General features: G+C 45.1%; 1 protein-coding gene across 1 annotated transcript in view; it reads right to left on the reverse strand.

The window, feature by feature from the left end:
• Positions 1-2,926: 2,926 nt before the first annotated feature.
• Positions 2,927-21,963, reverse strand: part of DNTT (DNA nucleotidylexotransferase) — a 484,835-nt gene continuing 465,798 nt past the window's right edge. Inside the window, exon 11 of the mRNA XM_044299722.1 lies at positions 2,927-3,036. Within this exon, the coding sequence (XP_044155657.1) occupies positions 2,950-3,036 (87 nt within the window). The 3' untranslated portion in view covers positions 2,927-2,949. The remainder of the gene's footprint in view (positions 3,037-21,963) is intronic.

Consider the following 21,963-nt stretch of genomic DNA (forward strand, 5'->3'; position numbering starts at 1 on the left):
ACCCTAATTGTATTCAGATGCATACTATGAGGATATATGTCACTGTTTGCTAAACCACATGTCACATTCCTATTGGCTTATTTGTATTTTTCGGTTGTAAGGGTGATACCCAGGGCTTGGCTAATAAAGAGAGGGTCTTCTGTGGTTTGGAGTTGTTAAAAGGTGGAGGAAGGCTCAAATACTACCTTGAGTAGTGTCTTCTAGTTGTTTTACCCCTAGACTAAATTTTAAGATTTGGAGCACTGCAGACGACATGGTTAGATTCCTTGTTTAGGCATCATACCATGACAGTTTCCACCATTTGCAGAGCTGCCTAGGAGCTGTAAGTAGACAGGGCCTCACTGCACATTATGCTCCGGCACTTGGATATACTACATAGTGGTGAGTGTTTCTGTCAGGCTGCTCAATCCTGGTGGCGTATCATAGGCAGGATCGCATCATTACCATCCATTGTAGAGCAATGCAATGTGTAGTGAGACCCTCACACCCTTAGGAAGCTCTGCAAGTGAAGGCAACCAGTCCCATTTACAATCTAAGACAGGTTGCTGGCGACCATTTTGCAAAGTGGACTTTAATCCAAATTTCTGTGAAAATCCGATCCACCACGAAGGCGAATTTCCTCATGCTTCGTGGCAACGAATAGATTTTCCGTGAAATGGGGTAATTATTTTTTTAAAATCATACTTATCTCATCCATTTTTAGCGCGAAGAGCTCATCCATTTGATTGAAAATCCTGCTTGAAATCCTGTGCACGGTGACATATGACGTCCCCACACAGGCCGACATTATGATGTCTTCACGTGCTGCAAGAGCTTTCGCTGTGGATCTTTAATCAAGATGGCGATGGTGGGCTCTTAGCAATCAAATGGATGAGGTAAGTATGACTTAAATATAAGTCAGATGCTGCGATCAGTGAAGAACGTGGCATCTAAGGGGTACAATGACGGGGAGCGGTACAATCGCCGTTCCTTGTCATTGCACCCACTTTTTTTTGTTTGTTACATTTGGTGAAGCAGCCAAATCGAAATTTCTATAACTTTAAAGCCTTTAAATATATTTGAGTCATTTTTTGTTACAAACAAAAGGGTAAGAAAATATGTGTTATTACTGTCCTCAATGCAAGTGTTCATGCTTTGTTTGCCTATAGATGATAAAAGAATCTATTACCACCTTCACTCTACAATGACACATATATACACACAAAAAGAAAACAATATAGAGCATAACTGTGAAAGCATAAAAAAAAGTTTGATATAAAATGCTGAAAATATTTTTTTTTATTTTCATTGTGCTTTATTGTAAAGATTGTGAACCTGCTATGGTTGTGCTCATAATATTATGATGTAAAATAAAATCCAAAAGAAAATAACAGAAATTAGTGTGGTTTTCAGCAGATAAATATAGTGGCAGTTATGTACCATTAGCTGGAAAAACACTTCAAACCTTCGTGAGGGCAGAGCTGCTGAGCTGAAAAAATCCTTAAGTGATCTATTCTATTTTAAAAGAAAAGTAATGTCAAAGAAAATTGATATTAAAAGTAATAATATTAAAGGATATCAATAAACCTGGCATGTGAACCACAAAAAACCATGACAAGTGAAATGTGAACAATAAGCAAGCATGATAATGGTGCCACAGCTACACGCAGAGACCATGGAGATAGAAAGTCAGAGCAATGATCCTTTTACCCCTCAATTTTGGAAACTACGGTAATAGCTAGTCCCATTTACCATGTATCTTGTTCTGTTATATTACATGGACCACAAACTGCTGCCATCCTGGCAGAAGCACCAACCAACCCCATTTTGATTGTGGTGCCAAGTTAGAGAATATATCTAGAAACTATTGATATTCAATATCTAATACTCAATATGTCTTCATTTTCAGGCCTCTGCAGGATGAAATGCTGGGAGCTTAAAGGCTATGTACACCTTCGGGGGCAATTTTTACACAATTGCATTTTACTCATTTTGGGCTCATTTTTTCAGTTGGTCTTTATTAAAAATATTGAGCTGATCTGTCACATCGGGTTGACTGTTTTTCTAGCAGTGTGAATGTACTTTCACTTATACTTTACGCAGGTCATCTAATAAACCTTGGGGTCATTTACGATCAGAAATACGACTATATTAGGCATATTTCTGGTGCAGCTGCCCTACATATTATTATTATTATTTATTTGAAAGCGCAATTAATTTAATGACGTTGTACATCAAGAGGTGCTTACACATTCATAATATAAAATTACAAGAAACTATGTATTAACAGATTAGTACAGAGGGGGAGAGGACCCTGCCCACAAAAGCTTACAATCTACAAGCAAAGGGGGAAGAACATAGTAGGTAAGGGTAAAGAACAGGAGCATACAATGAAGTCAAACCTAATTAAAAAATACAGAGATCGACATCAGGTTGTTTGTCTAAGCACATTCTAAAACATGCTTACAAAGGCTAACATTTTCTCAGCAAGTCTGTCATCTCTGAAGGTCCACGAATTGGGACAACCATGCAGATACCAGGCTGCCTGTTGTGTAACTAAGCTTGCAAAAAACATATTAAAGTTTATGTTCGACCATGTAAATTTTTTTAAATGAGGCTCTGCATGGTATAAAGTGACAAAATAAGTCATACTCAACCTACCGATGCACCATCACTCCTGTAGTGATGCTTCACGGTCCACCTGGTGGTCTATGCTTCCTCTTGTGATTGGCTGAGCAGTTATTTCCTGCATTTTAAGAGGGACCGGAAGTAGAGACTGGTAAGAACTATGAAGTGCTGGAAAATGAGTGGAGGTGATCCATAAGGTGAATATGACTTATTTTATTAATTTAGACCATGTTAATTTATTTTTTTTATTCAAATTTTCTGGACAACTGCTTCAAAGCTCCCTAGCCCAACATTAGCCGCTGGACAAATATGGACAACTTTATTTATAAACTCATGCCACATTTATGCATTCCTGTCCCCTGGTTCAAGGTAATCCAGGCCAAGATGGTCAAAGATGTCTTGTTCAGTTCTGGCTCTCAGAAAAATGTGCTGCAAAACACAAAAAGAATAAAACTGATCATTGCTATAATATGCAATTAGTAATTGGGTTATATGGTTATGAGTAGTACACCGGCAGCATATTATTTAAACTAAATTGGGAATGGGGCTACACATACGTATGGTAGTTTAAATTTCAACCCATTTCTTTCACACAACTGGTTTTATATAGACTGTAATTGTTACACACCAGTTCATGTTGGAGAAGTTACTTAACAAAATGTCATTGCATTACCCCATCCTAAGCAGTTGGTCTACTAGATGGCTTTCTACCTTTTTCTATATGATAACGCCTGTGCTTCACCATTGTGTAATGTCCATGACTTGCAAACTAGGGGCACTTCACCAGTGAGATCCATTTCTAGTCTTCCATATGGTTTCCTTCATGCCACTTCCTGTAGCAACAATTGTCACTATCCAGGCCACCTCAGATCTTGGTCATTTTGTATCATGGGCACAGAATTTATACATAAGTCAATTATGGCAGATGTCAATGCAATGTGTGCTGTGTGTTTAATATACAGTACTTATGAAATTACATTATTAGACCTACTGATATAAAATGAAATATGTTAATTATCAAAAATATAGAAGAAAGGTCGGAAGGAGGGAAGGGAGAAAGTATGAAATAAGGGTGGGAAGGGAGAAAGTAGCGATAAGTAAATTGATTCTAATGAATTTAATACATTGAAAACAAATCAAGTTCCTTCCTTCCATGTGATTGACAGGGACAGATATCTTGCCTAGTCCTGTAAATCTTGCTCTGATTGCGCAGGTCCAAATGCATAGAACCTGCTGCCTATAGATACAGACTGTGCATGTGCTGCTCCATTTCCAGGTGTATCCAGGCATTAGTGGCACATGCACTGTCGGTATCTGCACTGCTCAGGTACTCAGAGAAACAGCTCAGGTACGGGATTGACAGGGCCAGGCGAGAGTTCTGTCCTTGTCAATCAAAAGGGAGAGGGAAGTCTCTTGAGCAGCAGAGTCAGCCCCTCTCTGCTCAATTAGTCAGATTTTTGAATTAATTATATTTATTAGAATCGATTTGCTTATCTCTAGAAGGAAGGAAGAAAGGATGGAAGGACCTTTTTAGATGAGAGCTTCAGTACAGTGCCATACTAAAGCTGGACTAGTGCACGTACTGTAGCTGCACCCAATAAATGGCCCCTAAAAAGTGTCATTTGGAGGTGGAGACAAAAAGGGCAAGGAAGTCATTTAACCCCTACTGACTACACTGAATAGATGTGAATGATCCAATTTTTTTTATGGAAATCAATCAAGCATATATGTGTAGGCATACAATTTGAAGCACCTCAGGCAGCGACCATTTCATGATTAATTAAATTCCTGAATATGGTGTTTAAAGGAGTTGCCCGAGTTATATAAAAAATAATAATAAAGCACTGTAAGTCTGACGGTTATCAATATATACATAAGCTATACAAGGTTTAGGCACAAGAAAAATTATATTTACTCATCTAACTAGTTCTGTTCTCGCCCTTTGTTTACATGCAGTTGCAGAGCTGTGGGGGGTGTAACAGCAATCTCTGAGGGTGTTTACAAAGACTGCCTTTCCCCTCCCTCTGCTCTGCAAAGGGAGTGAATAAAACTGCTGCCCTGCCTGCAGTCTGACTGCTGGGATATAGCGAAAAAAGTAGATTGTCCAGCTTCACCTCATAGTGCGTATTTTATTAGGAAACGTGCTTAAAAACCAAACATCAGGCTCATTTCATCAACTTGTTTCGGATCAACATAAATTACAGATCCTTCCTCATGACACAGAAAATAAGACTGACAAATCTTATATAAAGAGTAAAAGCAGTTATTCAGCTGTGGATTATTAATTGGCAATTAGACTGCTTTCACCCCACCCACAGCATATACCAATCTACTTTTTTTGCTATTTCTCAGCCTTGGTTCCGGTTCTGTGTCCGTGCTCCTCGGTGGTGTATGGTGAGGTGAGCTCCAACTTGGTGTTTTTACCTGACTGCTGGGATACTCTGCAGCATGTTATATGTGTAGGACTACAAGTCCCAGCTGCACAGTACAATGACATTGCTGATACACACAGGATATTCCCACTACCTTTCCTTGTACAGTGCTCTGCAGACACTTCCCCACAGCCAGCAAAAAAGTACAGAGGAGATAAATCCTCTGTTTTTTTGTCAGCTTTGTGTTTGCAGGGTAAGAAAGGAGGAAAGAGCCTGTGCTCAACATTTGTCTCTTCACTGCCTATAGAAGAGGAAACCCGGACAGTGCTCAGTACCTGAGGCAGAGCCTCCAACCCTGAGTCTGCGCTGCTGACAGTAGGAGGTGTTAAACTTTGCTGAAAAATCCAGTGGGAGGGGAAACACAGGGAAGACAGCTATTCCAGCAGATCGGGCAGTACAGGGTTTGTGGCCAGCAGATCAGGCAGTGCAGGGTGTGTGGCCAGCAGATCAGGCAGTGCAGGGGGTGTGGCCAGCAGATCAGGCAGTGCAGGGGGTGTGGCCAGCAGATCAGGCAGTGCAGGGGGTGTGGCTTGTTGCTCCAAAAAGCACAGCCCTCACAGTGATGTTCCGTGCACAGAGGCAGACCTGCTCCTCCTTCTCCCGCAGGCTTGTGCACAGAACATCATCACAGCAGAGAAAGAAGCTGACATCACAGGTAAGGTGATGAGCAGCTAACTAGGAGAATGGGGCCACTACAGATGAAGTAAGTAAATTGAAAACCATTTCCTTCATTAGATAACTTGGACAACCCCTTTAAGACTTGAGCACTGTACATTTCCTCTTTCAGCCTTATTCCTTAAGATATTTTATGTGGCATCATGCTTAGTTGCAATAGGGGGTGGTATTATTCTTAGTGCCTTTCAGCATATCCATTCAGGAAGTTGGTATGGAACCAAGAACAGACAGATATGCTCATTTTGCCATTAAGCAAATTCATTTGACATTATTTTTTGCATTCTTGTTTTACTACGTTCTTCATCCATGTGGCGAAGGTGTTTATTTGAAGATTCCAATCAGTACTATTCTTTACGCCTTCCTGGCGGAGGAAGAAAATAATGAATTGTGAGTCTTCGTCTACATTGTTTGCCATTTCCAGAGTGTCATTCAAAGAGCTTATAGCTGATCTCTAATCAGCATCAATCAAGCTTATATAAAATGCTTAAGAGCAGCTGGCACTGCCTTGTCTTCTCCGTGCCAATCAATTCTGTTATTTCAATGACTGCAAATAATGCTTCTGTGGCTGTAAACATGACCATTAACTACACTTAGTGCAGAACAAATGCAGAGAGAAAGCCATGCGGTCGGATTTGCAGCTTCCTATATTTATTTGTTGACATTGATAATCAATACCACTAAAACATCATTAATTGAAGTGTATTTCCTAATCATGACTAATCAGGGCTGGCTACATGAGCTCTTCGCTTTCAATTTAGCCTTCGTCTTGTAATTAGTAGTGTTGAGCGCGAATATTCGATTCGTGAATTTTAATCGCAAATATCGCTACTTCGAGAATTTGCAAATATTTAGAATATAGTGCTATATATTCGCATTCGCGAATAGTGTTGAATATTCTAATCGCAAATTTATCGCACATTTATCACAAATATATTACATTGCCGATTTTCGCAATCAAGTAAACAATGACTGGAGATCACGAATTCTCGAATTTATGGCGAATATTCGGCCAATAATTTGTGAAATATCACGAATTCGAATATTGCCTATGCCGCTCATCACTAGTAATAAGAAAACTATAGTAAGCAGTATTTGTGGTCTACCATATATTCAAATTCCGAAACTTTATCAGACCTCAGATTAGACCCTCAATCTCTATCAAACCTCAGATCAGACACTTGATGTGCAGAAGACCTCAAATCAGACCCCCCCAATCTGTCTCGTTCATCAGGTGATCGGCGGCACATTTAGATGGGCAGATTGTCAGGAATGAGCATTTGCAGGACAATCGGGCCATGTAAATCCACCTTTAGCCTAAAAGTGTGCGGGTGTGGAGGAGGGGGGGGGGCAATAATAACTACTTAGTTTTTATAAATTAAGAAAAAAGGTCAGCTGGGCTTTAAACTGAAAGGCTTCACAAAGGTACTGCACATGGTGACCTAAGAACAACTATAAACTTAATACAAATGCATTTAAGAAAGATGTTTCACTGCACAACAGTATTATAACTAAGCAAGGATCCAGTACAGGGATACTAAATGCAGTGATATCACTGTACAGGAATAATAAACACAGTGATGTCACAGTACAGGTATAATAAACACAGTGATGTCACAGTACAGGGATAATACACACAGTGATGTCACAGTACAGGGATAATAAACACAGTGATGTCACAGTACAGGGATAATAAACACAGTGATGTCACAGTACAGGGATAATAAACACAGTGATGTCACAGTACAGAGATAATAAACACAGTGATGTCACAGTACAGGATAATAAACACAGTGATGTCACAGTACAGAGATAATAAACACAGTGATGTCACAGTACAGAGATAATAACCACAGTGATGTCACAGCACAGAGAAAATAAACAGTGATGTCACAGTACGACGATACTAAACACAGTGATGTCACAGTACACGGATAATGAACATAGTGATTAGAGGTGAGTGAATCGAAGCTGAGGAAGTGGAATTAAATCCAAAATTCTGGAAAAATTTATTTTGCAACGAATGCGAATTTCCTTGCCCTTCGTGGTAACGAATTGCAATTTTTCCTAAAATGGCGGCTACACATGTGAGGACATGGGGCAAGGAACTCTGGTAAAGCGGGATGACCCATAATGCCATGCATGCAGCCAATCAGCAGCCAGCCAGCCCTGTGATGTCACAGCCCTATAAAAACGGCGGCCATCTTGGATTCAGACATTTTCCAGCATTCGGAGTGCAGGGACAGACGTGAGAAGGCGCTAGTGACAGCAATAGGAAAAACCTCATTGTTAAAAAAAAAAAAAAAAAAAAAAAGATTTATAAGTGCAGGGAAAGGATAGGCTGGAATCATTTTTTTACAGCATTTTAGTGAAGGGAGAGACGTCAGAAGGCGCTAGGGACAGTGCTACAAAAGCTATTTACAAGTGCAGGGAAAGATTATTTGGGGATCCAAATAGCCATTATAAAGCTCTGTCATACCAGCAATTTGTTCTTGGGGTGGAAGTGCGATATTGGAAAGCCTTTGTGGCTTACATCTGTGGAAAAAGAAAAATATATACGCAGTTTACTTCTGCAGTTATATGTGGTGAAAGCGTTTAGTGACGCATTTCAGTACTAAAAAAATATATATACCCAGTTCACTGTTGCTGTTATTTGTGGTGAAAACATTTAGTGGCCTATTTCATATTTTAGTACAGAAAGAAAAATATATATGCACTTCATGTTGCAGTTATTTGTGGCTTAGTTCAGTAAAATAGTAACATAGTACATAAGGCCGAAAAAAGACATTTGTCCATCCAGTTCGGCCTGTTATCCTGCAAGTTGATCCAGAGAAAGGCAAAAAAAAAAAAACTCTGAGGTGGAAGCCAATTTTCCCCACTTTAGGGGAATAAAAAATTCCTTCCCGACTCCAATCAGGCAATTAGAATAACTCCCTTGATCAAGGCCCCCTCTCTAGTAGCTATAGCCTGTAATATTATTACACTCCAGAAATACATCCAGGCCCCTCTTGAATTCCTTTATTGTACTCACCATCACCACCTCCTCAGGCAGAGAGCTCCATAGTCTCACTGCTCTTACCGTAAAGAATCCTCTTCTATGTTTGTGTACAAACCTTCTTTCCTCCAGACGCAGAGGATGTCCCCTAGTCACAGTCCTGGAGATAAATAGATGATGGGAGAGATCTCTGTACTGACCCCTGATATATTTATACATAGTAATTAGATATCCCCTCAGTCATCTTTTTTCTAAAGTGAATAACGCTAATTTTGATAATCTTTCAGGATACTGTAGTCCACCCATTCCAGTTATTACTTTAGTTGCCCTCCTCTGAACCCTCTCCAGCTCTGCTATGTCTGCCTTGTTCACAGGAGCCCAGAACTGTACACAGTACTTCATGTGTGGTCTGAATAGCGATTTGTAGAGTGGTAGGACTATGTTCTTATCACGGGCATCTATGCCCCTTTTGATGCAACCCATTATCTTATTGGCAGCAGCTGCCTGACACTGATTTTTGCAGCTTAGTTTTCTGTTCATTAAAATTCCTAGATCCTTTTCCATGTTAGTGTTTCCGAGTGTTTTACCATTGAGTATGTACAGGTGACTTGCATTATTCCTTCCCATGTGCATAACTTTACATTTGTCAGTGTTAAACCTCATCTGCCACTTATCTGCCCAAGCCTCCAATCTATCCAGATCCCTCTGTAGTAGTATACTGTCGTCTTCAGTGTTAATTACTTTACACAGTTTAGTGTCATTGATACTTTACTATGCATGCCTTCTACAAGATCATTAATAAATATATTGAAGATAATAGGGCCCAATACTGAAATAAAAATATATATGCATTTAACTGTTGCAGTTATTTGTGGTGAAAGCGTTCAGTGGCCTATTTCAGTACAGAAAGAAAAATATATACGCTCTGCACTAATAGTAAGGCTGTTAACAGCCTGCGTTTGTGGGAGGGGCGTCTGGTACTTAAACCCCTACCAGCCGCTCAACCCAGCGCCCGAGCCTCACGCATTACTTGCGATTCGAGCTCCCTCCTCTTCCGGCCGATACGCACTTCCGGGTTCGCGCTCACGTGCCGCCGGCGTCCTTCGCAACGCACAGGTAATGGAGGCGCAGCTGGCTCCGTCCTAGCTGCGTCTCTCTCCCGACCGGTCTCTCGCCCCCTGGTGGTGCTGTCTTGGTTGCCGCTCTCCCCCAGCGTGATGCGCTCGCACGGGTGCGGGCGTCAGGGCTGGGGGAGCGGCATCCCGGTTTAGTAAACTGCCGGTTACATTCCGGCTCTGCATGAGTGTCCAGCGCACAGGTGGCATTTCAGCGCCAGGATTCTCAGGTCAAACTGTATATGGGGGACAGGACAATCAGCTGCAGCTGATCACCTTGACATCACAATATAATACACTGTATACAAGTGTCGGGACAATCCGCTGCAGTTGGTCACCATGTCTCCCTATATGATACACTACATACATGGGACAGCAACCTGCTGCCGCTGGTCATTATGACATCCGCTTTTGGGGGTCATCTGTGGGGAAGGCTATTTCAAGGGCCTTGAGGTATAGTTGGGTTCTGGTTTGGGGATGCAGGCAGCCCTCCCCACTTTTTCAGGAGGGGGCGTAGTTTTCTTTATTTTATCTGCCTTGCATCGTCAAATTAGAATCTGCGGTCTACACCTTACTGTTTCAGGAAGCAGGGGTCTTGTGTCCTAGTTCAGTCCTGCTCCTGCCTCCGGGTTTTGTATGGCCAGGGTCCCCTGGCCCTCCCGGGGGCTCAGGGCCCCCGGGTCACCCAGGTTGTCAATGTTCCTGGATCGCCCAGGTTGTCAATGTTCCTGGATCGCCCAGGTTGTCAATGTTCCTGGATCGCCCAGGTTGTCAGTGTTCCTGGATCGCCCAGGTTGTCAGTGTTCCTGGATCGCCCAGGTTGTCAGTTTTCCTGGATCGCCCAGGTTGTCAGTGTTCCTGGATCGCCCAGGTTGTCAGTGTTCCTGGATCGCCCAGGTTGTCAATGTTCCTGGATCGCCCAGGTTGTCAATGTTCCTGGATCGCCCAGGTTGTCAATGTTCCTGGATCGCCCAGGTTGTCAGTGTTCCTGGATCGCCCAGGTTGTCAGTGTTCCTGGATCGCCCAGGTTGTCAATGTTCCTGGATCGCCCAGGTTGTCAGTGTTCCTGGATCGCCCAGGTTGTCAGCTTTCCTGGATCGCCCAGGTTGTCAGTGTTCCTGGATCGCCCAGGTTGTCAATGTTCCTGGATCGCCCAGGTTGTCAGTGTTCCTGGATCGCCCAGGTTGTCAGTGTTCCTGGATCGCCCAGGTTGTCAGTGTTCCTGGATCGCCCAGGTTGTCAGTGTTCCTGGATCGCCCAGGTTGTCAGTGTTCCTGGATCGCCCAGGTTGTCAGTGTTCCTGGATCGCCCAGGTTGTCAGTGTTCCTGGATCGCCCAGGTTGTCAGTGTTCCTGGATCGCCCAGGTTGTCAGTGTTCCTGGATCGCCCAGGTTGTCAGTGTTCCTGGATCGCCCAGGTTGTCAGTGTTCCTGGATCGCCCAGGTTGTCAGTGTTCCTGGATCGCCCAGGTTCTGTCTTTGTTTCTAAAAGTTGTCACACATGTTCTGATGTCAGTTGTTCCTTCCCTTAGATTGGGGCAGTTGTTGTTTTCCTTCCTGTCTTTCGTGTCATCTAGGAATTTCAAGGCAATATCAGGTAAGTCGGTTCAGAAACGGTCACTGGGACGGGGTCAACCGTCAGTTTAATACTCAAGTCGGTTCTTTTTCATCAGTTCCATTTAAACGTTCGGGGGTTTTTTGGAGCCGTGTTTCCAATCCGTCCTAATCCAGTCAGGTAGGTTCTCACGTTGGCCTCTGTCACACACGTTCAGTCTCACACCTTCTCTCGACCGCCTTCTTCGCATCGTCTGTGTCTCTCTCCGTTATTTAGGTAGGCATAAGTTCGCTTTTGTTTCTCAGGTCGACATGTCTCATATGTCCGAGTTGGATGACAACCTCTCCTTGCCAGGATCGGCCATTTCGGAGCATAATAGCTGCACGTCTCTAAGGAGTTGGACGGTGCCGAAGTTGATCGCCGAGCTCAGACGCAGGGGGATTCGGCATCCCGCAACTGCCCGCAAGGCTGAACTATATCGCTTGCTGATGACTACTCCGGGTTCGTCAGCTGAGCAGTCCGATAACGACTCCATCCGGCTGGCACTGGCGCAGATCCAGTCATCCATCACCGGACTCGTTAGCTCAGTCGCGGACATTCAATCCAGGGTCGCGGTTTTAGAAACCAGGCCAGCGGCTTCACCGCAATATCCGGGTTCGGCAGTCATCTCTGCCATTCCCCCGGACGTTGCAGGTAGGCCTTCTGCCACCCCCCAAATTGCTCCTTCCCATTTTGTGCCAGAACACATTAAGAAGGATATCCTGGCAGGCAAGGACGTCAACTTGGCATCCATTTTGATTGCCTCCCAGGATATTTCCGAAAACCGGGTGATCAATTGCGGAGAGGTTTCCGTGGTTTTGAAGGCCAAGGATGCTCGTCTAAACAGGAAATTGTCCGTTTCCGAGTTCGTCCTGGCCTTCAGCCTCTACAGGGACGTGGTGTGCTCCGCCCAGCCTAACCGCAGGGAGGAATTGGATACCTACTTGTACCGGATTGCGGATTTAGGGCATAAATACGGCGGCTCGGCATTTTACGATTATCATCGTTCGTTCTCTGCCAAAGCCGCCGCAGCCCTGCATCAGTTTCAGTTCATGTCCAATTGGGCAGACTTGGACATGGAGTTATTCTGCCGGCACTTCGCGGGTCTGAAGGCTCCTTTGTGCGCTATCTGCCAGTCCATCTTTCATTCTACGGAATGGTGTCCCAATCCGGTACAAGATCCACAGTCAGCGGCCAATCCAGGTCCTTCCGGGTCCTCCAGGACTTCCTCTTCAACAGACAAACTGGGCAGGCCAATTGTATATCTCGGCAGTAGCCAGGTATGCAACAATTTCAATGCCAAGGGCTGCGCCTTCAATGCTTGCCGAGCACTGCACATTTGCTCCCTTTGTTTTCGGGCCCACCCTCGCCCTTCCTGTCCCAGGAAGTCAGCCAGGGACTCCTGACTAGCCGACCTCAACTTGGATTTACTGGCTGCTCTCCTGCAGGGCCATCCGGATCGTTCCTTTGTCACCTTCTTGTTGGATGGGTGCAGAGAGGGGTTTCACACCGGCATTATCACACGTCCCCAGGGCTGCTGGCTGGGCCCCAATCTGCTTTCCGCCTCCAGGGACCCTGAGGCGGTGACCACCCTCATTCAAGCAGAGGTTGACAAGGGGTTCGTCATTGGTCCCTTCCTAAAAATCCCGTTCCAGTCATGGCGCATAAATCCCATCGGCCTTGTCACCAAATCTTCATCTAATAAAAAACGTCTCATCTACGACCTCTCTGCGCCTCATATGTCCTCCATCCCCAGTCTCAATTCACTCATTCCCTCTGAGGAATATTCCATGCAGTATTCCTCAGTTGATGAGGCCATCCAGCATATCCTTCAAGCAGGTGCCGGGGCTTGGCTGGCCAAAGTAGACATTGCCGATGCTTTCAAGCTGCTCCCAATACACCCTCAGCTTTGGAAGTACGGCATTCAGTGGGCAGACAAATTTTACTTTGCCAACCGGCTCACCTTCGGGTCCAAGAGCAGCCCCTGGCTTTTTGAACAACTGGCCAAGGCCCTGCACTGGATTCTCATCCATCACGGTGGCTTATCCAGGGTCGTCCACTACTTGGACGACTTCCTTCTCATTGAAAGACCCAGTCAGGTCCCGTCCATTCCCCATTCACTCCTGGACATTTTTTCCCGCCTTCAGGTCCCTGTGGCCACGGCCAAGACGGAGGGCCCGGCCACCAAGGTCACCTTCCTGGGCATCATTCTGGATACCATCAAAATGGAGGCTAGCCTCCCCAGTGAGAAGTTGCTCAGGATTCGCTCCGCTATTTCCCGGGCGGTCCAGTCTCATTTCCTTACCAGGGCGGAGCTTCAATCCTTGCTGGGGATGCTCAACTTCGCCTCCAGAATTATGCCTCAAGGCAGGGCCTTCCTTTCCAGGTTGTTGTGTCTCCTGCCCTCTGCCCCAGAGCAGGATTCTGTCGTCCATCTGGACGGCCAGGCCTTTGCAGATCTTGACATGTGGAGTAGGTTTCTCTCTGATTGGAATGGCATTTCTTTGTTCGTTCCTCAGTGGGATTCCTCTTCCCCCATGGTTTTCTCCGACGCCGCGGGTTCCTCCGGGTTCGCTGCCATTTTCAGGTCTCATTGGCTGGCCGCCGGATGGCCGCTAGAATTAGTCGCAGACACAGCAGCGCTCAAATCCTCCCCTCTTTTGGAACTATATCCCATTGTGGCGGCTGCTCAGGTCTGGGGTCACCATTGGGCCAACTCTTCAGTAACGTTCGTTACGGATAGCCAGACTTTAGTGGACATCGTCAACAAGGGCAGGGCCCAGTCTCCCAGGATCATGGCGTTGTTGCGCAAGCTAGTCTGGTTATCCCTCCTCCACAATTTTCACATGCGCTGCGTACACATCTCAGGCGAGCAGAATAGGGCCGCAGACGCTCTTTCCCGTGCTAATTTTGCGTTTTTTTTCCAGGAAATGCCCGACGCGGATCAGTCAAGCACGCCGGTGCCCCAATTCAGCACTCTCATCCTGGCTTAAATTCACTCCTAGAGGAGGCCAAGGGTCTGGTCGCAAAATCTCTGTCGCCCAATACGGCGAGGAACTATCAGGCTGGCCTAAGGGCTTTTGAGAAATTCACTAAGAGTCATCCGAGGGGTCAACACTCCGAAATCTCTCACATCATGGCTTTCTTGGCCTATTGTCACTCGCATCTCTCTCTATCACACAGCACCATCAGACTCTATTTAGCCGGCATTCAACATCACGCCATGCTGACCACTCCTCACCGCAAATCCCTCTTCTCCGTTCAAGCCATCAAGGCCACCCTTCGGGGTATTCAAAAGGAGGGGAAAGGGTCCGTGTCCCATAGGCAACCGGTATCCAGCAAGTTGTTCAGGGATCTCTCCTCTTCATTGGACGGCAATCCTTTTGGGCCCTCCACTAGCCTGATCCTGAAAGCAGCCATGTATCTGGCGTTTTACGGGTTCCTTCGGCCCGGAGAGGTTTTGGCCGGTCCAAATCGACATAACCATCCTCTGAAACAGCACCTGTTATGGGGCCAGGGCCATTTCACTCTCCTGCTGCCCTCCACTAAAACCAATCAGACGGGTCCCCCGTCCGAGGTCAAGTTCTATCCAACATTGAACGACTGGTGCCCAGTTCAAGTGCTGCATCAACTGCTGGCACACATCCGTGATTCATCTCCTGACAGCCCGCTCCTGCCACAGGCAGGCAAGCCTCTCGGCGCCTCACAGTTCGTAGCGTACATCCGGGCCCTCGCCCAGGGTCTAGGCTATGATCCCAAGGTCATTTCGGGGCACTCATTCCGCATAGGGGCGGCCTCCGCTGCTTCTCGGCACCGGGTGCCTGCCCACGTCATCCGGTCCATGGGGCGGTGGCGGTCCTCCTGCTTCACCCGGTATATCCCCAATCCTCAGGTAGAGATTTCACGTGCCTTTCGATCTCTGGCTTTGTAATTGTAATAAAGCATTGTACCTAACCGATGGCTTTTTGCCCCCTTTTTTCACTGGTGTACCCGCGCCCGTGGCTCCCGGCACAATTCAGCCACTATGTTCAGGGGCAGGTTTCTCTGCGTACGCCGACGTTGTCCTAGCCCTGACCATAAATAGTAAGGCTGTTAACAGCCTGCGTTTGTGGGAGGGGCGTCTGGTACTTAAACCCCTACCAGCCGCTCAACCCAGCGCCCGAGCCTCACGCCCCTCCCTCCCGCCCTTTTTCTCAGGCTTCCATCAGGTATGCCCCCTTTTTTCACTGGTGTACCCGCGCCCGTGGCTCCCGGCACAATTCAGCCACTATGTTCAGGGGCAGGTTTCTCTGCGTACGCCGACGTTGTCCTAGCCCTGACCATAATTGCAGTTATTTGTGGTGAAACCGTTTAGAGGCCGATTGTAGTACAGAAAGAAAACTATGTACGCACTGCACTGTTGCAGTTATTTGTGGTGAAATCATTTAGTTGCCTATTTCGGTACAAAAAGAAAAATATATACGCACTTCACTGTTGCAGTTATTTGTGGTGTAAGCGTTTAGTTGCTGATTTCAGTACAGAAAAAGAAAAATATATACGCAGTTCACTGTTGCAGTTATTTGTGATGAAAGCGTTTACTGGCCTATTTTGGTACAGAAAGAAAAATATATACCGGTACACACTTCACTGTTGCAGTTATTTGTGGTGAAAGAGTTTAGTGGCCTACTTCAATACAGAAAGAAAAATATATACGCACTTCACTCTTGTAGTTATTTGTGGTAAAAGCATTTAGTTGCCGATTTTAGTACAGAAAGAAAACTATACACGCACTTCACTGTTGCAGTTATTTGTGGTAAAAGCGTTTAGTAGCCTATTTCAGTAGAGAAAGAAAAATATATACCAATACGCACTTCAAACTTCACTGTTGCAGTTATTTGTGGTGAAAGCGTTTAGTTTCATGCTCCACCACCTCAGCCGAAGGGAGCTGTCTGTCATTCTCATCTTCTGCTGGTCCAGATGCTCCCCCTCTTCCTCGTCAGTCATTCTGTCAGCAATCGATCACCAAAGTGATTGCCAAGAGACAGCAGTATGCGTGCCGTGCACTCATCCAACGGCGCAGAAGCTAAATGTGTTCCTGTCCAAGTTGCTGGTGCTGCAGTCCTTCCCTTTCCAAGTGGTGGACTCTGCGCCTTTCAGAGAACTGATGGCTTTTGCCGAACCGAGGTGGAAAGTCCCAAGCCGTCATTTCTTTGCAAAAAAGGCAGTACCAGCCCTGCACAAATATGTAGAACAGAAGGTGGGCCAGTCCTTGAGCCTGTCAGTGTCTGCTAAAGTGCCTGGTAGCACTGACGTGTGGAGCTGTAACTATGGTCAGGGACAGTACATGTCTTTTATGTCCCACTGGGTGAATGTAGTTCCTGCACAGCCACACCAGCATTTTGGCCAGGTCACGCCACTTCCGGCTCCATGTTGTCATGCTGTTGATCCTGCGACAATGTCAGCCTCTGCCTCCTCATCCTCCACCATGTCCTCAGCCTCCACTGCAGGGACAAGTAACAGTGCCCCTCCAGCATACCACATGTGCAGGGCACAGTGGTGTCACGCTGTTCTGCACCTCATTTCCCTGGGCGAATGGAGTCACACAGGGGAGGAACTGCTCCGTTTCCTTCGTCAAGAAATCAAATCCTGGCTTTCTCCCAGACAACTGAAAATAGGAAACAAGGTGACCGACAACGGGAAGAACTTTGTGTCAGTGCTGCGTCAAGGAGGGCTGAGCCATGCGCCCTGCATGGCACACGTGTTCAATCTAGTTGTCAAGCAGTTCCTCGAGTCTTCCACACATCTGCAATACATCCTAAAAATGGCCTGGAAACTTTGCATGCACTTCAGCCACTCGTACACTGCAAAGCACACCCTCCTTGAGCTGTAGAGGCAGAACGGCATCATAGGCTGATATGCGACGTTTCCACCTGTTGGAATTCCACACTACATATGTTGGACCGACTATATGAACAGAGAAAGGCCATCAACAATTTCTTGATGATCCAAGCAGACTGTGTCATTGTGCCACTCGATGGCCTTCTCCTGATGCTGCCAACTCCAGATTGTGTCACTTGGTGGCAACCTCATACTGCTGCCACCTCCAGACTCGGTCATTGTGCCACTTGGTGGACTCCTCATACTGCTGCCAACTCCAGACTGTGTCATTGTGCCACTTGGTGGCCTTCTCCTGATGCTGCCAACTCCAGACTCTATTATTGTGATACTCGGTGGCCTTCTCATGATGATGCTGCTGCTGCCACCTCCAGTCTCTGTCATTGTGCCACTTCCATACCCTGTCATTGTGCCACTCGGTGGTTTCCTCATATTGCTGGCACCTCCAGACTCTGTCATTGTGCCACTCGGTGGCCTCCTCATACTGCTGCAAACTTTAGACTCTGTCATTGTGCTACTCGGTGGCCTTCTCCTGATGCTGCCAACTCCAGAATCTGTCATTGTGCCACTCAGTGGTCTTATCCTGATGCTGCCACATCCAGACACTGTCATTGTGCCACTCAGTGGCCTTCTCATACTGCTGCCACCTCCAGACTCTGTCATTGTGCCACTCGGTGGCCACTGCTACAAACTCCAGACTCTGTCATTGTGCTACTCGGTGGCTTTCTCCTGATGCCACCACCTCCAGACTCTGTCATTGTGTCACTCGGTGGCCTTCTCCTGATGCTGCCACCTCCAGACTCTGTCATTGTACCACTCGGTGGCCTCCTCATACTGCTGCCAACTTCAGACTGTGTCATTATGCCACTTGGTGGCCTTCTCCTGATGTTTCCAACTCCAGGCTCGGTCATTGTGCCTCTCGGTGGCCTCATCATACTGCTGCAAACTTCAGACTCTGTCATTGTGCTACTCGGTGGCCTTCTCCTGATACTGCCAACTCCAGACTCTGTCATTGTGCCACTCGATGGCCTTCTCCTGATACTGCCAACTTCAGATTGTGTCATTGTGCCACTCAGTGGTCTTCTCCTGATGCTGCCACATCCAGACACTGTCATTGTGCCACTCGGTGGCTTTCTCATACTGCTGCCACCTCCAAACTCTGTCATTGTGCCCCTTAGTGGCCTTCTCATGATGCTGCTGTTGCTGACGCATACCTCCAGACTCTGTCATTGTGCAACTCGTGGCCTTCTCCTGATGCTGCCACCTCCAGACTCTGTCATTGTGCCACTCGTTGGCCTCCTCTTACTGCTGCAAACTACAGACTCTGTCATTGTGCCACTTAGTGGCCTTCTCATGATGCTGCTGCTGACATAATAATTTATTTCACCTTTTCTCTGATCTGTCAGAAGGATGTAAAAATGAAAGGCACAACAGATCCTGTCTGTGTAGCAGCTGTAAGGCTTGTATGGTCCGAATTGGCTAATGATTTGGTAGCCAAAAGCAGGAGTGGGTACAAAACACAAGAAGACATGCAATTATTCAATTCATGTGTCATCTCTGTTTTAGATCCACTCCTGTTTTTTTTTTTTTGGCATTAGCAATACTGATAGATTATTGAGCAAATGCTCAACCAAGTGAAGGCGTATGCTCCACAGACAGGATCTGTTTTTTTGTGGGTTATTGGATCAGAGGAAGGGCAAATTAATCAGTGACGTCAACACAAACTTACTGCTGACACCCTCTCTACTCTGTCGGGGGCTCTACTTGTATAAGCGTTTTAGAGAACAGGTACTGTAGACATCTATGTGGAATCAGCTGACGACAGTGTAAAAGGAGTGCGCTTCTTCTTGGTGCTAAAATCGACCTGTAAGGCTGAGTTCATACTTGAGTTATTTTGTCAGTTTTGGCCCCGTAACTGCCAAATAAGTGAAGTGTACAGTGATTCTAAGAGCGACGCCTGTCATCTGCATGTCATACGGACTTACAGTAATATTTCACTACCAAAAAAGAGTCCCTATGAGTGTTACTGCAGAGCCCAGTGTTCTACACCACTATAAAGGCTCTCTGCAGCCAGGAAATAGCAATTTGTAACGTAATCCACTGCGAATAAATTCGGATTGAACCCAATTTTTCCCCCCAAAAAAATTGGGGAATCTGCTAATTGAAATTTTGAAAAATTTGCTCATCTCTAATAATGATGTCACAGTACAGGGATATTAAACTCTGATATCACAGTACAGGGATAATAAACACTGTTATATCACAGTACAGGGATAATAAACACTGTGATATCACAGTACAGGGATAATGATGAAACTGGTTGCTGAGACAGCAAAGACAGCAAAATAAAACAACAGTGTGCTGCACAGAGCTTCTGATAAAAAATATTTTGTAAAAAAAAAACCATTAAAAACAAATAAGGGATGCACGTTTCAGTGAGCCTGATGAAGGTGACGAATTATAGTGCATTGCCATTACACATTTTTGGAGGACTTTAATTAAATTCATAATTCCAATTCACAACACAAATGAAGAGCAATCCTCTCCGTACCCACACTTGTCCTAACTTAATGAAAGCTGGCATTCATTTTTACGCTGGAAATAGTTGGATACATGAAAGACATTTGACTGTTCCCCATGGCATTATCTGCATCCCCTCTCTGGACTTCTCATTCACTGGACATATTGCTATAAATAGGCCAAATTAAGCTCAACAGCGCGGCTTGAGTCAAGCACAGGCTGTGACTGAAATAAAAAGGGTTTTAATAGATCGAGAGAGCAGAAGATGGCTTGACGTTATGTGGTTATCTTGCTTTTGGATCCCGGTGACTGCTGTGTCCAAACGGAAAACAACTCAGAAATCTTAGATTTTCTGATTAGACTCAGCGTGAGTTAAAAAGCAGCCGTATAAAAATAAAAAGCACGACGTAGCTGGAGATGCTCTATTTTTTCTTCCATCATTTCCTACCTTCACTATTACATTTCCCTAATTTCAGAGTATAAAAGCAAATTCTGTTACCTTTATATTTGGAGCATCAAATTATGTAAAACTTGATGCATTTAAAAGGCTTAAAGGCTGAGGTGCTTCACTTATGAAGTGAGGAACAAAGGCCACCTCGCTAATGATTCCACCGCACAAAATGATCATGGAACCGAGATCAAGTGGAGCTGGTTACTGACACAGCTTCAATCAGAATGAAATGTATACAGGTGCAAGGACATTCGCAACAGCCAGCGTGCTTACAGTCCAAAGGGTACACGTGCCCTGGGCTCAACTGATGTGTTAGGAGCACACAAAAAATATTTTTGGGCAAAGTGCATGTGAAATATTACTGTTAAATCTATCACCTCATCGACGTTGGTTTTAGAGGTGATAGGTTACTTTTTTGCATTCCCCATGTAATAATTATGGATCATTTATTCTTATAGCTCCATGTTGTATCTATTTTTATTATTCCTGCTAAAAGTTCTAAATTAATTAGTAGCAGTTTGTAATAAAGGTCTAGCATGGTGTTACCAATTTTGTGGTTGGTGCCCTGCCCAGTCAGACACTGGCAGCACTGATTGGATAATGTCAGACTATACAGAAACACAAATATTAGAAAAACCCATCTGGATCATTAGTGCAAATGGTTAGCAATTCGTTCATAACTTCTCAAAGGAATGATAAATGAATGGTACAACATAGTCAGAATTGTGGTTACATGGGGGATGCAAGTAGTTGGGAAAACAGACATGTCAGAAGAGGGGGCAGTTTCTCTTAACATCTGGATCGTTTACGCAAATGTATTTTTAATCATTTGGTTTTATGAAGATATAAAACGTTACACCAAGAGGCGTAACAAAGCCCCAATACATAAATTTGTAACAGGTCCTTCCAACTACTGAATGTCCATTTATAATACTGACCTCCATTCTCATCAGGGACATACAACGTGAAGGGAGTCTGAAACCCCAGCCTGGGCCACACAACACACATACTGCAAAGGAAGTCTCAGCTCTGTTTCTGTGCTCCAAATGTATGACTGTGTTGTAAGAGTACTTTAACTAAGTAGTGATTGGTTCAGTCCCCTTTAATTCTGTCCCTTTTATATTATCTTCTGTATTTTGTGTAATGATGTTCCTTGGAATATAGTGAGTAAGCGATAATTAGTCATACACAACATCCTTGGCGCTGATAAGGCCGCATTCCTGAGTGCACACTGGAGGAGAGACTGAAGTATAAACCTGGTTTGCACACACAATTAATTTGCACTTAATTGAAGAACTTCATCCAGGTAGGATGTTGATTGAAACACTATCGCTATCTCTTCTATAACCATGGGGTGTCAGCCATGTGCTACGACATGGTAACCGGAGTCCCACCCCATATTGTATGTGTAGGCCAGTGATCATTATTTACTTTTACTACTCTGTATATGATTTGTATATTATACCTCATATTTATTCACTTAGCCTGTGTTAGCTTATTTATTCTGAAATCGTCTAATTCACAATATAAAACAATGGCCAAGTGTCACTTTGTCCACAGCTGCTGCATTGCTTGCTGTGGCTGATCTCATAATTTTGCAAGTAATACTGCAGTTTTACCCACAGAACCATGCAACCATTAGCATGATTGATTAACCCTCTAATTGATAACCTTGCCCACAATATGTGATCATGGTTTCGACCA

Source organism: Bufo gargarizans, chromosome 6 (assembly GCF_014858855.1).
Source record: "Bufo gargarizans isolate SCDJY-AF-19 chromosome 6, ASM1485885v1, whole genome shotgun sequence".
Taxonomy (NCBI): Eukaryota; Metazoa; Chordata; class Amphibia; order Anura; family Bufonidae; genus Bufo; species Bufo gargarizans.